Here is a 16,766-nt window from a genome sequence, read left to right as displayed (position 1 = left end):
TGAGGTACAGCACGTGTTGTAACTCAGTGGTCAAAGCGCCTGCCCCCGGACTACATTTTCCAGGAGGCCCTGCGGCGCGCATGAGCAGGAAAGCTGTGGCTCTCGGGGCTGTAACTTTTGCACGTCGTCTCTGATTCCAGGCTTCGCGCGGATTTTCGCAGCTTTTTGTCGGGCGAGAGGCCTCTGGGCTTTGCACTCAGGCGGTAACCCGTTCCGTAGCCGAGCACAGCGTGGGTGAGCGCCCAGCCGGGTCCCACCATGGCCGCGAACGTGAGTGTCTCCTGGTCTGCTGGACCCCATCTTCCCCATCTCCCCGAAGGGGCCGCCTGGGTCCGTCTTGCCTGCCTGACCCTTGTCTGTGCGGGTCCCTTCTCCCTCTACATGCCCTTTTTCCGGGTTTCCGGCCGCTAATACGTCCGTTCACCTCTCTTGGTCTGTCCGGACCTTCTTGTCGGGCCGCACGTTTGCGGGGAGGGAGACACAGTGTTGTTCCTGGCATTGGGATCTCCTTGTGCTAGGGCGCCTTCTCGCAGCCCTTCCTTTCATTCTCAGCTCCCACCCGGGCCCTTGGGCTTCTCCTTTACGGGCTGTGAGAACTGGACGCGACCTCCGAAGAAGCAGGTCCACGGGAAGGGTGGGGAAGCCGATACCGCTCAGGTGGAACTTATTCATCAACTGACAGACTGGGTTGTGCGGACGGGCAGGGAGTTCCCCTGGGGAAGCGTCTAAACCGAGGCTGTGATGCTGCAAAGGGGTGCGGGCGAGATTGAGAGCGGAGGAGTTAGGATGACTGTGAGAGGGAGCATTTTCCTCTGCCCAGCCCCTTGTCTTCCTAGGTGTATTTGGTTAGAGACGTCATGGCTGCAGGTGCTTCCTTTCAAAAGCCTGTGGGCCGTTTCTCCCTGCAGCCTATCCCTCTCAGGAACCTTTCGATTTAAGATTTAAGCCCAACATTCATTCAACAAACCAAGCAAGCACCTCCCACCGCGGTGCTGGGTGTGGGAGAGCCTGGTGACTCACCACTCCGATACTGTGTGAAAGTGCTTGTGGAGCCAGCCCTGGTGCCCTGCCAGCCCCAGGACGCTCCCTCCCTCCTGCTTTGCTGGAATGTCCTAGCTGCTCTCCCCTGGCCTGTTACACCCTCCTTCCAGCCCCTCCTCTGTCCCCAAGATCCCTCTCTGCCCCCTATACCCCTGGAGAGGAGGTTTGTATCACTGACAGCCCTAGTATGCTCCGCCTCAATTGGAGTTGTCTAAGAGACCTAGAAACTTCCAATGCTGCCCCTGGAAAATTTTCAGAGGTAATCCGGGACCCAGGGTCTGCCAGGGGAGAAGACAGCCCAGAGACCAGCCTACCCCCATACCATGTTCTACAGATGGAGAATTTCCCCCAGCAGGTGAAGGCATTTGCCCAGGGCCTCACAGCTGGCTTGGCCAGCTACTTCACAGAAAGATACTGAAGACAGCAGGCTCTGGGGGCAAATCCAGTTTCTTCCTGTCAGAGCAGTGTGGCCCTAATCACTCTGGGTTTGTGTTTCTTCGTGGGGATCTGTTAGTGTGAAGTTTAAGGGAGTCAGTCTGTGCTTCCTACAGTGCCTGGTGCATAGAGGGAGCTTAATACATTAAAAAAAAAAAAAAAAAACTATATTCACAGTCTGACACAGATGGCCCCAGTGGGCACAGACCGTCTTGGGTATACTGGCACGTGCTCTTTGCCAAGGAATGTGTATGAATGTAGGTATCTTCTGCAGCCAAACCTTTGCTGAGTCACCCAGGAGCTGGGCGCACGCTTACTGGAGCCACCAGACCTGGTGAGGAAGAAATTTCTGAAGCTGGTGGGGTGGAGCAGGGAGGCGACAGGATTTCTTAATTGGTATAATGACAGAACTGCCCTGTGACAGAGGTACTGTGAAACATCGCCATTTTGTATGGGAGTAAACTGGATCAGAGAGGTAGAACAACTAACGCAGGGTTACACAGTTAGTAATTCTCAGGGTCTGCGTGTCAGTTTCTGTTCCATCACTCATTGCTCTTTGCTCCTGAGCCTAGAGTGCTCACTGAGGACCCATGTATATATTCAGCACATATCAAGGAGCCAACATCAAGATAAGGAGCTCAAAGATGACCTTGAAGGGGAAGAAGAGAGGCACTGGAAGATCTCCCTCAGGATAGGGAAATCGTCCTTTAGGGAGATATGGGTGGAGGAAATCACCGTCGTCCTCCATTCCAAGACCTCCATGTTTACTGGGATTTTGTTTTGGAATGTGGGCAGAGTGTGCCCTGTCATAGCCCACCCTACCCCCACCGTAGACTGAAGTACACCTTCCTGAGCCTTTCTTTCTTCCCTCCAAACCCTTCCATGAGCTCCTCTCTTTGGCATTGGCTCCTGGATGGATGCTGAGGGGAGGCCCAGAAGGAAATCATAGCTTGCTGGCTTCCAGTTTGGGGGCTGTGCTCTAATAGCGGAACGGACTCCTTTTCCTGACGCTCTCTGCAGCTGGCTTCCAGTGTTCAGCTCTCCTTACGGCCCAGTGTTCATTTCCTCCTTATGAGGAATGTGGCTTGGAGTAAAGTGGTCGGAGAATGGCCTCTGGTCTGTCCAGATATGAAACCTAACTCTCCCTCTTAGAGGCTGAGTGATCTGGGCTGATGACGTAACTGATGAGCCTTGTTTTCCTCATCCGTGAAATGGGATAGCAATAGCTTTCCTGTGCCTGACCTGTGACAGACTGGCATGTTGCCACTGCCATCATTATGTTTGATGGTCACCTACCTGCCTGCAGTGAACTGCTCTACTAATGCTTCCCAATGGTGTGGAAATTTAAGACCATTTCTGAATCTAATGGACATCTGGACTCTGGCAGGCCTGGGCTGGGGGCATTGGGGGACAGTCAGAGAATATGGCATCAGCCTTATTCAGGCAGAGATTAACCCGAATCTTTCCTCTGGGCCCCTGTGCCAGGGGCTTGGCTCACTCTGAGTGCGCATCTCAGAACCACTTTACACCTTTGTGACTTTTGTCAGCGTACCCCCAGCCATGGCACTGGTCTTGCTGTCCATTGCAGAGAAAGGTGATAACATTCCCACCCTTTGCACCCGTACATTATGGCCTATGTCCTAGGCACTGAGCTGTCTGATAATTAAGACCTTTGGTTCTTACCAGAATACTGTATACTGGATTTTTATCCCCATTTTACTGACAAGGAAATGAAGGGCATAAAGGGGTTAATTGCTCGCCCCAGGTCCCGTAGCCTGAATTGAAACCCACTCCTGTGACTCTGGAATTCTGCCATTGATAATGATAGTCCGCAATGGCCACACTTCAAACCATACTTCTGTTATTGCCTGGATGAAACTTGACCCACTGACCATACTAGGGATGTACTCCAGGGTCTGCCTCTGAGATCTGTATTCAACACCATCTGCTCAGGCCCTGGAACCTGCTGGGATCCCCCAGCCGGCAGGGGTCCCTCATTTGGCACTGGACCTGCTCCTCACTGAACACTCAGCATGGCTTAGTACTATTTGTGCCTGCAGCTCAGTGGCCCTGCAACCTCCCCTCACCCCTGCAAGACCCAGCACAGCCCTTGGGAAGCTGAAGTGTTCAAGTGTTGTTCAAGTTTGTTGAATCAAATTAATTGTGTATGTCTGATAACCTCTTCGTAAAACAGTTTGGCAGTTTCTTAAAAACACACATCATCCCTGTGATCCAGCAATTTCCCTCCTCCATGGGTACTCGTTACCCAATACCCAAGGGAAATGAAAGCACATGTCTTCATAAAGACTTTACAGGAATGTTCATGAAGCATTGTGTATAATAGCTAAAAACTGGAAACAATCAAAATACCCATCCACTGGTGGCCAAGTCAGCAAATGCTGTATGCTCCTAGACAGAATACTACTGGGCCATGTAAAGGAATGAGCTACCACCGCAGTGTAGATGACCCGTCTCAGAATCTGGACAGAAAAGAGGTTGTGCTGTATGATGGCCCCATTTATATTGGCTTCTGTAAGAGGCAAGAGTCATCTGTAATGATACAAACTCAAGGACATGTTACCACTAGGAGGTGGGAAGAGAAGAGTATTGGCAGGAAAGAGGCACAAGGTAACTTCTGGGATGATAGAAGGGTCCCGTATCTTGATCTGGGTGTCCGCCAAATGGGATAAGCATTTGTCAAAACTCATCAAACTTTATGCTTAATATCTGTGCATTTTTACTGTATATAACTGAAACTAGTATACACAAATAGCAAAATTCAATTTACTTTTTAAAAAACTGATTTTCATTTTGATTTCTTAAAATATTTTTTCCTCAGTATTCCAGTACGACTAACAGGAGAGAACATGTCAAAATGACAACCAACCCCCAGCCAGGCTTCTTGGAACGGCTCAGCGAGACCTCGGGTGGGATGTTTGTGGGGCTCATGACCTTCCTACTCTCCTTCTACTTAATTTTCACCAATGAGGTAAAATGTCTGGCTTCCCTCTGTACAGAGTGAGGGTCCCTGCAGTATCAGAGAGCAAAGGCTATGAATCCAGAGGCTGGATGTGCTAATAGGGCCTACCTAGATTTTACAACAAGTAGGGTGGAGGGGGAGGGTGATGGTGCTGTATTAATCAGAATTCTTTCTCTTGTGACCTGTCTTATAACTGCCCTAAGTAGGAAGACAAATGGATTGGTTCACATGCCTGAAATCCTGGGGTGGCAACAGGTTCAGGCATGGCTGGATCCAGGTGTTCATGTTGGGTCACTAGGAGTCTCCATTTTTCCATCTGTTGCCTCTTAACTTAGCAGCCCCATCTCTTCCAAAATCAACTTAGCAACAGTTGCAGAGAAATGGGTTAGTGTCCCGGCTTGTCTCAGTCCTCTCTCTGAACTAATCCCTGTGGACAGTGGACCCATGTTCTGATTGGCTAGGCCTGGGTCACATGTTTTGGGCAGCAGTACAGATGGGCCCATAGAAGCTATAAGGACTCAGGAGTGGAGGGAAAAAGGCAGAGTAAGATGGGGGGGGGGGGGGCACACAGACAAAAGCACCAGCTGTTCCCAGCATGGGGTGGTGCTGAGAATTAGGGGAGTTGGGGTGTGCAGCAAGAAGAAGGCTGCCTGGGAAAGCAGGAGTCTTTGGCTCCAGTTCCAACTGTGCCACTCACCAGGCCTCAGTTTTCCAACTGTAAAATGGGGAGATGAGTCTCCATGTTTCCCAAGGTCCCAGACTGCTGGGATATACTGCCATGAGCCCAACTGTTGAACCACACCTAAGTTGAAAGGTGGCCTCACTCCCTTTTGCTCACAGGGCCGTGCACTGAAGACAGCAACTTCCCTGGCTGAGGGGCTCTCACTTGTGGTGTCCCCTGACAGCATCCACACCGTGGCCCCAGAGAACGAGGGAAGGCTGGTACACATCATTGGGGCCCTGCGGACATCCAAGGTACATTTGAGAAAGGTTGCTGACCCCACCAGATGCTCAGGGCACATGGCTGGATGTTGTCTGGGTGAGGATATTGAGCACGTGGGCTCTGGAGATGGGCACACATGTGTGACTCCCGGCCGCATCACTCAGCAGCTGTGTGGACCAATCACTTGAGTCTCAGCATCTTTATCTGTAAAATGCAGAGCATACCTGCTCTGAGCAGTCAGTGGGATTAGGTCACTCACCTCTTGGCACGGTGCTTGGCCCATGGCCAGAGCCTTACAACAAGGTGCTTTAGCGGTTAGGCTCAGCGTATGTGGCTGGCACAGGGCTGAAAGGGACTCCAGTTGTCTGATCTCTTGTGTTTGAACCCTAGTACACTGTTTTTGGCACCATGCCATCGGACCTTGCCAACCAAGCCGGGACCATGAGGCTCCCTGTCCCCGGGCAGTGGGTGTGAAGGACTTAGGATGGGCAGCCTCACCCGACTCTCCCGCCCAAGATAGCCATGAGTCTCCGCTGTGTTCCTGTCCTTTGTGCCGGTCTCTTGTCCAGTCCCTCTTTCTCTGGCATCCTGGGCTCATGGGAGCCTTGGCCTCTGTTCTGTGTTTTGACTTGTGTGATTCTTTTCGAAGCTCTTGTCTGATCCAAACTATGGGGTCCGCATCCCAGCTGTGAAGCTACGCCGGCACGTGGAAATGTACCAGTGGGTGGAAACCGAGGAGTCCAGGTGAGTGGCCAGGGACTGACTCCTCAGGCAGGAATACTAGAGTGACAGGTGTTGGGATACAACACAGGTGGCTTTTGATCTTGATGCTTCTAATGAGAGTGGCTCCAAGAAGGAGGGAAGACGAATTAGCCCCCTTGTGTACTACCCCATCGGGGGATGCCCAGGCTCAAAACATGTCTGGATCCAGGCTGCAGACAGTGCTTTCCTATGTGTGGGCTCTGTGTCCTCTCCCAGACCAGAGCAGAGATGGCCCCGAACTATGTCCTGTCCTAGTATGAGTCTGAGGGCAGGCATCCTTAGGCAGCCAGGGGCCCCTTGGAGCTGAGCAGCATGGACTGTGAGTGAGGGGTGAAGAGGTGGCTAGGGGAGCCAAGGCAGCTGGAGAAGGGGGGCCTCCGTGGGGCTATCCGGCACAGAGGGTGCAGCCAGGTCTCTGAGCTCAAGGCAGGGCTGCCACCCTTGGTGTGGGCCTAGTGGAAGCACATTTCAACTCAGGATGAGAAAGCTCTTTTCTTCAGCATGGGCCTTAAAGGGGTGGAGAGGACTGCATGGTGGGGAGTCAGCACCCTCTTACCAGGCTGCTCCAGACAAGGCCTGCTCTCATTTAGGGATTTTGACCTGGTGGCCCAAGTTGCTTCCAGCCGGAGATGCTTAGAGATGGGAATGCTTCTGGGGTGAGAGGCTAACTCTGGGGCTGCCTGTGCTTTCCCCGCAGGGAGTACACTGAAGATGGGCAGGTGAAGACAGAGACAAGGTACTCCTACAGTGAGTACCGCCACCCCCCTATCTCCGCATACATGGGGTCTCTGCCCTTAGCGGAGACTGACAGCAGTGGGAAAGGCGTGGAACCAGGCATCGGAAACCCTGGGTGCCGGTCCTCAGGGTCCTGCTGTTCCATTCAGTGAGGCTCCAGGAGCCACCGTTCCAGCACTGAAGTGACCACAGGCATAGATAAAAGGACAGAGCCAGTGGGCCTCAGACATGTGGCCACTCTTACCATGTTTCTGAGTTGTTCCCTCTCCCTGTGACAGACACTGAATGGAGGTCAGAAATCGTCAACAGCAGAAACTTCGACCGGGAGATTGGCCACAAGAATCCCAGGTGAGAGCTGGGTGCCCAGGCCTGAGCACAGTCTTGGCTACTCCTCAAGGGTCCCCAGCCTCAGCTTCCTCATCTGAGTGATGGGATTGAGTTCCTTCTGCCTTGTGAACTGATGAAAGTCGGGGACTTGGTTCTGAGGCCAACTCCCAGGCTGGGCAGGACCCAACTTCCTGAGCCCACACAGGCTCCCCTCACACTAGTCAAGAACGAAGGGCCTGGACCCGAGTGCCTGAAGGAACTTGCATGTCCAGAGCCAGGGTGGGAATAGCCATGTGGGTGGGAAGATAATCAAGAAGGGTGTTCAGGAGGCAATGGAATTTGATGTGGGCCTTTGTAGGATTTTGGCAGAGAGCGGCTAGGTCAGAGAAATAGAGGTGGTGAGCTGGTCTTAGCGCTGGAGCATGGCTTGGGCAGGGCTGTGCCAGGATGGGTTGGGAGCTCCCTGGGGCTGGGAAGGGTCAGGGAGGCTGTGAAGTCCACAGAAGTTCCATCTGACAATAGGTGGCTGGGGAGGGGGAGGCCGGTAGGGGCCTAGGCAAGGAAGTACGAAGCACTGGGTTATAGGAGACAGGAGGAGGGTGCTTTACTCGGGCGAGGAGGACAGGAGCATCCTGGGCGTAGGTGTGGTGAAGACAAAGTGCCTAGGCTGGTCTGGACTTGCAGGAGCCCCCTGGGTGGGAACCCTGCTGGGCATAACCCAAAGAAACCCGCAGAGCTCCCAGCCGGCACCGTACTCTGCCAGTAGCGCCTTCTCTCTCCCACAGCGCGATGGCGGTGGAGTCGTTCACGGCCACAGCCCCTTTCGTCCAGATTGGCAGATTCTTCCTCTCAGCAGGTGAGTCTCCAGCCCCTTCAGATGAGCCAGCAGCACCCAGAGGCCCTGTGCTTCTACTTGGCTTCCTCCCAGGAGCGGTGCGGGTACAGGTGCGGGATGAGCCTGCCGGAGGGAAGGCGGGTCCCAGGAGTAGGGGGACTTGTACAGAAGAGCCCCACCCCAGCCGGCTCCTCTGAGACACGGTCTCTTCTGGAGAATAACTACCAGGCCTTGCTGGTGCCTGATCTGATCAGACAAAGCTGAGAGCCAGTGGTAGAGACAAGACCGCCCCCGCAAGGGGTGAGCAATTCATTGCAGGAAGCCACCCCCAAAGTGACTCCAAAGAGAGGTTCTAAAGGGACAAGGCAGCGCCTGGCGTGGGAGAGAAAACATGCAGGCACCAAGTAGCCAGGGCAGGGGAGGAAGGGTGGAGCCCCAGCGCTCCGCCAGGAAGCTCCAGGGCCTAGCTTGTCTGCCATCTGCCTTGTCGCTTGACTGGTGGCTGCTGTGCCAGGCAGCCCCAGCCTCAAGGGTACTACACGCAGCAGGGGAGCCAGGCACGGACAGGTAACAGCATCCAAGGCAGAAGGGGTGCAGGGCTCAGGCTGTTCCCGGAGCTGCAGTGGCATGAGGGCAGACAGGAAGGCTTCCTAGAGAAGGCAGAGACTGAAGGGGACCCCCGCAGTACAGAAGGAGGGGTTGGAGAAGGGTGCTCCCGATGGGAAGGAGGTCAGGTCAAGGGGTGTGCCGACTGGGGGAGGTTGTTTGCACACCACTGTTGTGACCACTGCACACTCCCAGGCCTCATTGACAAAGTGGACAACTTCAAACCGCTGAGCCTGTCCAAGCTGGAGGACCCACACGTGGATATCATTCGCCGGGGAGACTACTTCTACCACAGTGAAAACCCCAAGTATCCGGAGGTACGTAGGGGCTTGGGCTGCTCACACAGCAGAGATTAGGGCCCTGGGATTACCACCCCTTGGACAACACACAGGGGACACATTCCTGCTTGGGACACGGTTTCGATTCAGTTGAACTGCTTGGCCAAACGAGATTGGAAAGGAGAAGCCTCGAGGTGCTGGGAGCACCTGGGCAACAGTGTGCAAGCAGGAAGAGCGTGTGAGCTTTGGGATTCGATGGGGCCACGGACACAGGACCAGGCTGGCTGCTACTGGCGTACCCCAGCCCACTTCTCTTCCACCCCCAGGTTGGAGACCTGCGCGTGTCCTTCTCCTATGCGGGGCTGAGTGGCGACGACCCTGACCTGGGCCCAGCTCATGTGGTAACCAGCTTCCCCAGGGCCGAGCCAGGCAGGGCCCCCTCAGCTCCCACTGTGCACGGTGCCCTGAGTGGGGGGACCCCTCCTCTAGGCCACGCGTGCATGCACTCCCCTCCGTACCCAGGCGGCCCTGCCTCTGAGTGGCTTCAGAGCCCGTGTGCTGGACAGCCGTCTGCGGGCGTCCGTGGGCCGCAGATTACGGGGCTGCTCCCAGGCAGCTTTGCAGAGACTGCCTAGTGATGCTGGTGAGAGTTCTGCCAATTGCATGCAGCTTTTCTTCCCCCTGGCTCCTAGTTTTTGCCCTATAACTACTTGGTCTCAGGTGCCTGACCCTGTCACCTGAAGTCCCAGCCCTTCCCCTGTGAGGGGTCCTCCCTGGAGCCTGAAACAAAGCAGCTCAGCCCAGCTGCCCCAGGGGGCACACAGCGCGAGGAGTGCTGGGCAGGGCCAGCTGATCCCCTCGGCTCTGACGCTAAGGTCTCTGACCAGGTCACTGTGATCGCCCGGCAGCGGGGTGACCAGCTACTCCCCTACTCCACCAAGTCTGGGGATACCTTGCTTCTCCTGCACCATGGGGACTTCTCGGCAGAGGTGAGTCCATTTGTGTGAGGGAAGGGAAGGCAGCTCCCTCCCTCCCCATCCCCACCTAGAGTTGTTCAGTCCATGACTACACGGAGAGCATGGTCTGTGCAAACGGAAGGAGTAAGTCTCCGTGTGTGTGCAGCACGAAGGGGACAAGAGGGGGCACAGCACACCCCTCCTACTCCTCAGGCTTCTAGTCTCCTGTGGGGGCAACTCGCCAGAAGAAGCAATGAGGGAGGATACCCTTGTACTGAGTGTTGTGAATGTGGGGGCAGAGGAGGTCAGCAGAGGGGTCAGCAGAGGCCTCGCTGAGTGACAGTTTGGCTGCATCACAAGTGAAGAAGGTGGACTCAGAGCCAGCAGCATGTGGGGGTCAGGCGGTCACCAAGGCAGGAACGGGAGCACAAGGGTTCCCCTGGCAGGTGCTGCCCAGAGGAGGCAGGGCTACCCAGTGGGCAGGGGCCTCCATAGGGGTGTGGGACTTCTTTCAGAGCTTCAGGAAAGTGGGGGGATTTAGGGCCACAGAGTCCTGGACGGGAGTGAGGGCCGTACCCCATCCCCATCTGTAAACTGGGGAGGGTCATGCGTCACTGGAGTCCTGTCCTTGGCTGATCATGGGTAGTTCTGTTGCAGGCCCTAAAACTTAGCCTCTCTTCTCTAGGCAGAAACCCTTTTCTTTAATGGAAAAAATTGTTTTGCGTTGTTGGTGAACACTGTGTGTCACTGATGGGAAGTTCTGTGCTTACCTGGAGTAGGACTGCAGGACTCCAATCCATAAGAGAAAGGGCTAGTGGCTGGGGGGATAAGGCGTAGCTGTGGCCTTCCAACCCTGTTATTAGGCCCTCAACTGCCGTCTTTCTCACTTTAGCCCCCAGCTCCAGGTGGTGATGGGCCTGGCCTTTTCCTTTATCCAGGACCAGGGTGTGGCAGCCGGTTACCAGCCGTGGGGCACAGCTGCCACCTCCCACTTGGGCGGGGATGAGTCACCCTTTCCATCAGCCGCTCTCAGGGACTTTCTAAAATTAGGAGGCCCTGCTGAGGCCACCTCTCTCTCCAGCAGCTCTGTGCACTTCAGCCCCCTGCAAGTGGAGGCCTGGGTCTCCACACTGTCCCCCCAGAGAGGAGTGGCCTCCAAACTTCCCAGGCAGGAAGTCTTGGACCACACTGACCACCTTGGGCCTCTGGCACAGGGTCTGGGGTCTCTGCCAAGCCAGGAGAGAAGGTCCTAAGCCATAGAGGTGGTGAGGACCCTGAGGAGGAACCCAGCCCCTGTGAGTCAGGATGCCCAGATTCCAGTCCCAGAGGCAGGAAGGTTGCGCATGGACAAGTATGGACCCCGGACATGGCCCAGGTCAAGCCCCGCTCTGCTTTCCGTGGGCTACAGGACCTTGGGCCCATTGTTTATCTTCTTGGAGAATAAGAATTATGATCCCTACTTTATTTAGTTGTTGTAAAGATTATGCATCCATTTATTCTGAGGCTCCATTTCCTAATCTGTAAACTGGAGATGAGCATGTCTACCTTGTGAAGTTAGTTTTAGGTTTAAGTAAAGCAATGCTGGAAAGCACTGAGGACAGTGACTGATAGATGGCAGACACTAAGTGTTAGCTGCTGTTACTGTTATTGTCCTAGATAACGACGGGGGCCTCTCCAAAGAAACACATTCAAGCCAACACTGGAAGAAGTGTGGGAGCTGACTGGGCAGGACTGTGGGCAAACCAGCTCTAGGTGGAGCCAGCACACGTGCAAAGGCCCAGGGGCAGGAGGTGGACATTTGACCTGGTCCCAGACAGGCGGCAGGGCCTTGGCTGGGGGCCATGGGGGAGGAGGTGACGGAAGCAGGGAGACCAGTGGGAGGAGGGTCTTGGAGTGGTCCTGGTGAGAAAGTGTAATTGTGGTGAGAGATTTGGGGAAACGGGGACACAGCTTGATAGGATTTAGGTGGTCCCTGGATTTTGGTGGTCCCTGTGGGGAGGCACAAGCTGTGAAACACCCCAGTCGTGGCCTGTGCAGGCAGGAGGTGGCTGTAGCACTCACTGAGGGAGATGCGACAGAAAGGACCAGGTGTCAGGGAGGCTACAGGGTTGGTGTCGGACAGCATGTGGGCAGCGGAAGGCCCAACCCAGGGCTGTAGCTGGAAGCTGGGGGGAGAGGGGTCACTGGCGGGGAGGACATGGGACTGACGCTGCTGCTGAGGTGCAGAGAACAGCCTGAGGGAGGGGGCAGCTGCAGGTGCGGAGAAGCAGGGGCGACGTGGAAGGTGAGGCATGCCAGAGTCGCAGGAAGAGCATCTGAGGTGAAGCACCACGCACACTGCTATCAGAGGAAGGGCCGGGCAAGGCATGCCAGCCAAGGCGATGGGCTAAAGACTCTTACCTTCATCTATGGGGCAGACGCTTAGGCCTGGGCAGGCAAAGTGCCCTTACATCCTGTCTGCTCGGAAATGGCCAGCGGCTCCTAGGTGGGCATGGAATGCACCCCTTGGCACCTGCCCTGCCATCCGGCGAGACGGGGGCCCCTAGGAGACCGGAGACGTGACACCTCTCCCCGGCTTTGTCCTGCAGGAGGTGTTTCGTAGAGAACAGAAGAGCAACTCCATGAAGACGTGGGGCTTGCGGGCTGCTGGCTGGATGGCCATGTTTATGGGCCTCACCCTCATGACCCGGATCCTCTACACCTTGGGTAGGTGTGCAGACAGGTCGGGGGGATCTAGTTCACCCTCGTGTGGGCCCGTGTGCCGCCTCTGTGCTGCTCACGCGTCTGTGGCCCTTTCTAGCTCGCAGTGCTCTTCAGGGCCAAGAGCGGGCAACTGGTCCATGTCTGTGTCCTGCTCCACAGCACTGGGCTGAATGGGCCGAAGAAGACAGATACGAAGGATAAAGGCTTTCAGGGGTGGGGTGGGGAGTTCCAGCTCCTAGGAGGCTGGTCTAGGCCTGGGGATCTGAGAGCCTTCTGTCCCCAGCCCACCTGCTCCTTCTTTTAGCCCTTTACTCCACAAGTGAAGCAGCACAGCGAGCAGGCTAGCCAGCCCCTGGAATCGGTTATGTCAGAGTTCTGGGACACTGGGGCCGTGCCCTTTCTGTCTCAGCTTCAGTTACCTCACCTTGTAGGCAGAGTTTTGTGGATATTTGGCTAATAGGAAACAACCCCCTCCCAACCATGGTGATTCCCTCCCCACCCCAAGACCTGGGCCCAGTTTGGGGCAACCAACAAGTTGGAGCACAAGGCAGAGTACTGGGTGACACACTTGGCCAGAGTTGGCACCAGTGAGCTTAGCAGTTGCCAGGTGACCCGGCCTGGTGTAGGACTGAGGCCCTGGGTGACTGAGTAAGTGCTGGCCCCACACCGTTGATCTGGGAGGATGGCATCTCAGGGGACTCGCAGGCAAGCCTTTACCTCAGTGTGTCCATACCCAGTCTGTTGACTGTGTCCAGCCTGTGCCGGGCCGCACAGAAACCTCTCCCCTCTTTACCCTTTCTGGCTGAGAAGAGGTCTGGCCACAGTACCTCCCAGGCTAGGAGGAAAAAGGACACTTCCTCCCCTCCAAGGCATTTTTGGAGTCGGTCAGAAGTGCAGGTGGAGTGACTGGGGAAGTTACAAGGCAGAAGCCCTCATTCACTGTTCTCTTCAGGCAGTGAGTACTTACTGAGTGCCTGCTGTTTAGGACACTACTCTAAGCTCCAGAGAGAAATGCAATGAGCAGAACAAAGTCCCTGTCCCCTCAAGGCTCAGAACCACGGCTAAGAGCTCAGGCTCTGGCCTCAGACAGTCTTGGGTTTAAAACCTGGGTCTGGCACTTTCTAGCTGCAGGACATTGGGCAAGTTGAACTCCCTGGGCCTGTGACCTTGTGGGTAAAAGGAGGGTAAGAATAATACCAGCCTCCCCAGGCGGTTTGAAGAGATGGTCCACACGGTGCCCTGCATATGGTCAATGCACAAAAACATGAACTCTGCTTATTAGGAGGGCTATGGTGGGGTATTGGTGGGAACAGACCAAGAGGAGCCAAGAAGTGGCCTGCAGGGTCCTATAGTCATGGCAGGGCAGCAGGCCTTGATCTGCAAACCCAGTGGCAACAGACTGCGGGGGCCTTCTAGAACTGAGGGGGAATTCCCCCCACAGACTGACATCAGCTAGGGAATGCCAACCTGGAGGGATAGACAGGCCAAGGACAGAGTAAGTCCAGATGGATTAGCTGGGTCCTAGACTTCACCATACTGGGCCAGTGTGGCAAATGCAACATGCCACCCTTGCGACCAGATGTCTTCTCTTGGCTTTTGACTGAGAGTGACATCCAGTCTTAAAGGCTACAAGGCACTTCCACCTGCCTGCTCCTGGAGTGGTGCGTGGTACCCGGAGCACACACCTTCTCTGGATCCACCAGCTCTCATGGGAGGCTGTTCGCCTTCCGCCCCAAACCCCTGGACATCGTCGGCCCATCCTTGTCTACAGACAGGAGCGACCTGCTCACCTCATGTGATGCAGAGCCTGGTGGCCTCAGAAGCCTCACCACCTTTCTCTTCCCCACAGTGGACTGGTTTCCCGTCTTCCGAGACCTGGTGAACATTGGCCTGAAAGCCTTTGCCTTCTGCGTGGCCACATCGCTGACCCTGCTAACCATAGCTGCTGGCTGGCTCTTTTACCGGCCCCTGTGGGCCCTCTTCATCGGCTCCCTGGCCCTGGTGCCCATCATCGTTGCTCGGACGCGGGTACCAGCCAAGAAGCTGGAGTGAATCAGGCCCTGGTGCCCAGCCCCACCCGTGTGAGCCTCAGGATCCTGCTCCTCCCCCTCTCCCCCTGCCCCTCTTGACCCCAAGTCAATTTTGGATTCTGCGCCTGCTCCGCTTCTTGAGGAGCCACACTTGGCTCTGTACACAGGTGTCAGGTACTGGTTTATGTGTTCCCCCTGTTTTGCTTGCCAGTGGGCAGCTCTGGTGAGCAGAAGGCAGTCCCCATCTGGCAGGGTCACAGGTGTCCTCCTTGCTTCCTTCCCCTCTCTTGGGACTGTGTGGCCGGTTCACGTGCTTCGCTTAGCTGAAATCTGCAGACAGGGAGGTGGTAACACTGCACAGACTGCTGCCTGATAACTTGCCGCACCCCTCTCCTTGGAGACAAGTGCCAGGGCTCTGTCACAGTTGGTGTCCACTGTGAGCCCACAGGGCCAGCGTTCTCGCTGTCCCTGAGCAGGGCCGAGTGCCAGGACAGACTGAGCACACTCCCCTCCCCGCCGTGCACAGGTGCCCCCCATCCAGCCTGGGCACAGAACCCACCTTGGTACTCAAAAAAGAGGACTTCCCCTGAGGTCATGGTAAGGAAAATGAGACATTTGGTGGGCTTGATGTGTATTTTATGGTTTAGCCAGAAACTTCGTATGTAGGATTTCCAGAGGTCCCGAAGGTTGTTTGCCTTTGTTATATGCTTCATGGGTCTTCTACCCGAAAAGGTAATTGTTTCAAATCAGATTCAAACAAACAAAGCCCTGCTTAAATGATGAACCATTCAGACTGTTACAGAAAAACTCCTTATAATCTGTCCATTGAAGTTCATTCAGGCACAGGAATGTATGAAACGGGGGTGTGACTTCCTGGTTTAAGAAAGTTTGCTCTGTCAGTACTTGGGGCCAGTGGAAGGCTCGAAGATGCTTTTGAAGCTAGCGCTTGCCAAGGGCTTCCATTCTGGGAGGAAATGGGAATTTGTACAAGGCGGGGAAAGGCCTTTCCTTTCATCCTCTGGCATCAGAAACAACCGATTTCCTTGAAGATGAATTTTGAGTTTTTAGCTAACCATTAAAGGAAGAGGTGGGAAGCTTTCCTAAGTGGTCTCCCTCAGCGTGACCCCCATCAACTTGAATCAGGAACTGGAGGCCTGAGGCTTGTGCAGCTCTCAGGCCTCATTCCTTTCGCTGTGGGGCAGAGGGGTGAGACTTTCCCTTAAGCCACTGGGCACCTGCCGCTGAGTGACTCCTAGAACGTCCATAGCTTCACTGCTATGTACAATCTACGTGTACTTTCCCCTGTTCCCTCTCACCCCCCGCTGAAAGATCGAGAATGTTGTCACCTTGATGGTTTAAAAGATCTTTCGTGTACCCTTTATCTTTTTATGACTTGGACTTGGACTTACTCTCCCTGGCTGGGAATGGCTGCTTTCAAAAATTGGTTGGTGGTTGAACTCGCAAAACTAGCACCCTGACAATCTCGTTAGCCTGCGAGGTCTGTGGTGGCTTGAGATTCTTCACGCCGACAGCTGGTCCCAGAGATGACATCTCTCGATCTAAGAACTGATACAGTATTCACTGCTGCAGTTGTCAGTGAATCTCTAAACTCTTAAAGGATGCTTCTGGAAAACAGTACATCTAGGTGGTAGCTATCTGTGGGATTTGGTTTGTGTAACTTGTTCTGGTACAGATTTTAAATTACTACAAATTTCAGTCCTGTTTTTAAAGAGCAAAAGAATGTTAAATATTTGAAGTCTTTGGGAAATCATGAAATTTGTATTATCTTTGTATTTTTTGATAAGAATTCAAAATAAATTTTAAAATAGCTTTTATAGGACCTTGCCGTTACTCTTTTTTTGAAATTTCTCTTAAGCAATTCAGCCACAGAACTAAGAACCAAATGAATTTTTAGAATTCAGTTCTAAGTAGCTTTTAGTAGTTAAAATAGGTATCTATTTTTCTTAAAAAGGCAGCTCGATACTTTTAGCACTTTGAAGCCTTACTTACCAAAGCCCACTTTGTTTTTGGATTGATTTAAAGTACTCAAACCTCCCCCAACTTCAGAATGCGTCAGAAAAGGTGGCTGGAGCCACAGTGTGACACCATGTGATAGGGCCCCTCCACCCCAGGGC

General features: G+C 54.3%; 1 protein-coding gene across 2 annotated transcripts; it reads left to right on the top strand.

Annotated features, from left to right (window-relative positions):
- The first annotated feature begins 60 nt into the window (after positions 1-60).
- On the top strand, positions 61-16,466 carry TMEM43 (transmembrane protein 43). 2 transcript variants are annotated; one of them, XM_059161854.1, is made up of 12 exons: positions 62-270; positions 4,316-4,465; positions 5,297-5,431; positions 6,049-6,143; positions 6,859-6,908; positions 7,175-7,244; positions 8,009-8,079; positions 8,860-8,981; positions 9,269-9,343; positions 9,830-9,931; positions 12,487-12,604; positions 14,451-16,466. In XM_059161854.1, exons 1-12 carry the CDS (start codon positions 259-261, stop codon positions 14,651-14,653), a joined length of 1,203 nt encoding a protein of 400 aa, XP_059017837.1. In that variant the 5' UTR covers positions 62-258; the 3' UTR covers positions 14,654-16,466. The 2 variants fall into 2 exon arrangements, with proteins under 2 accessions (XP_059017838.1, XP_059017837.1); XM_059161855.1 differs by lacking the exon at positions 5,297-5,431 and having other exon boundaries at positions 61-270.
- The last annotated feature ends 300 nt before the right edge of the window (positions 16,467-16,766 follow it).

The sequence above is a fragment of the Mustela lutreola genome, chromosome 2 (assembly GCF_030435805.1).
Source record: "Mustela lutreola isolate mMusLut2 chromosome 2, mMusLut2.pri, whole genome shotgun sequence".
NCBI lineage: Eukaryota > Metazoa > Chordata > Mammalia > Carnivora > Mustelidae > Mustela > Mustela lutreola.
The sequence above is the reverse complement of the archived record's forward strand: the minus strand, read 5'-3'. Positions and strand labels throughout refer to the sequence as shown.